The 1,842-nt window shown below is 44.1% G+C and overlaps 1 protein-coding gene across 1 annotated transcript in view; it reads right to left on the bottom strand.

Annotated features, from left to right (window-relative positions):
• LOC102757641 (galectin-10) overlaps positions 1 to 1,530 on the bottom strand; it is a 2,113-nt gene extending 583 nt beyond the window's left edge. The window contains exon 1 of the mRNA XM_006752643.2: positions 1,276 to 1,530. Within this exon, the coding sequence (XP_006752706.1) occupies positions 1,276 to 1,530 (255 nt within the window). The remainder of the gene's footprint in view (positions 1 to 1,275) is intronic.
• Positions 1,531 to 1,842: the final 312 nt, after the last annotated feature.

Here is a 1,842-nt window from a genome sequence, read left to right as displayed (position 1 = left end):
GAATAAAAGTCTTTTTTCCCCTATTTATTCCTATTTTTATAGAGCGAGGGTGGAAGAGAGGAGGAGGCAGAGAGAGGAGAGAGAAAGAGATGAGAGAGAGAGAGAGAGAGAGAGAGAGAGAGAGAGAGAGAGAGAGAGGTGGGAGACTCAATTGATTGCCTCCTGCATGTACCCCAATGGGGTCGGGATTGAACCTGCAACCCAGATACATGCCCTTGATGGAGAATTGAACCTGAGACCCTCCAGAGTGCAGGCCAATGTTCTAACTATTGAGCCAAAACTTGAATGTTTCTAAAGAGGAGGAATAGTACATAGGATTAAAATGAGGATATTTTTATTCAGCTTATAAGCAAATAGAACAGTGCCTCACTTCAAACATAGGTCATTTAATCTTGTTGCTTCTCCAATGATAGAAGGTTTAAACATACACTTTATGGGTGTGGCTATGGAGAAAAAGTGAACTTTTAGGTGTTAATTTTTCAAAGTTAAAATTCACACACTTTTTGAACCAGTTATTCAATTCCTCTGAAATTATTCTCCCTCATAAGAATAGGGAGGTTGATAATGACAAAAATGTGATGTAGAATGAAGCATCATTCATGAGAGCAAAATATGGAAACCACCTAGAGGTGCATGAATAAGGGTCAAGTTAAATTATTCTGAAAATGCTTCTATTGGAATATTATGCACACATTAAATGATGTGGGGGCATCACAAATAGAATGATGTTAGTTACTCTAAAATACATTCTTTGACAACAAGTAAAATCTAGTCATCAATGTGTGATTTCTAGAGTAACTTATAACATCTTTGTTTAAAAATAAAAACAGAGATAAATGATAGATAGATAGATACACTTGAACAAGCACATAGTATATCTGGAAGGAGCATAAAGGAATTAGGAATTGTTGCTCTGGAGAGAGGGACTGGGCTTGGGAATGTAGGAAAGACTTAGTTTTAGACTGATTATAATTATTTATATGCACATTTTAAGAATCTCCTACATGAAAAGTGAAGGAATGACAGCATAGGTAGAAATGATGGCTGTGAGTGAGACAGGAACTTCTCCACCTTGGAGAATAAGGCATGTGTGCTGATCTTGTCCTCTTAGATTTGGAAAAGGACTTGAGCATGGCAGTACAAGCAGAGGGTGCTCTGTGATGAGAGGGGCAGGAGATGAACCACAAGCTACTCTGGGGGCCAGGCCAGGGGTAGCTGTGTGCCCCTGTGAGAGCCCTGAGAGCCCATGTAGTGGATGTTCCTGGGCACACTCACCCGGTACTGGTCTGACAGCACAGAGATGTCCAGTTCAAAGGGTTGGCCATCCTCAAAGGTCATAACAGAGGATCTCACTTCTTCACCCCAGGTCCCACCGTGACGGCTGTTCATCACCACCTCTTTGCCAAAGTACACGCGGAAATAGAAGGCGATGTCTGAGTCCACTTGAGTTCCAGTGAAGAAATCCACCTCCATTTCTGGGAACATACTGAAGGCAAAGCACACAGCATGTTTGTCAGGACTCTTCCTCATGGGGCCCACATTCAACACACCTTACACACCCTCCCAACTCCTCCTGGGGGAAGGAAGGCCTTCCTGGGTGAGACTGCAGCACGTGTCCCTGTGGGGCTGCTTCAGCTTGTCCGGCCGAGGTGGGGAATGCCTCATCCTCTTAGCCCAGGACTCACACTGAGCAGCAGTCACTGGCCTGGGGCTACTTTTCATGCCCTGGAAACACTGTGTCCCTTGATAATAAACCTCAGTCCAATGCCTGAGTGACTCCAGCCCCGAGACTTCACCACTTGCCCACAGACATGCACCTGTAGGTTTAATGCCTGGCACCAT

Source organism: Myotis davidii, unplaced genomic scaffold (assembly GCF_000327345.1).
Source record: "Myotis davidii unplaced genomic scaffold, ASM32734v1 scaffold5190, whole genome shotgun sequence".
In the NCBI taxonomy this organism is placed as follows: domain Eukaryota; kingdom Metazoa; phylum Chordata; class Mammalia; order Chiroptera; family Vespertilionidae; genus Myotis; species Myotis davidii.
Note: the sequence above shows the minus strand (reverse complement) of the source record. Positions and strands in the feature narration are given on the sequence as shown.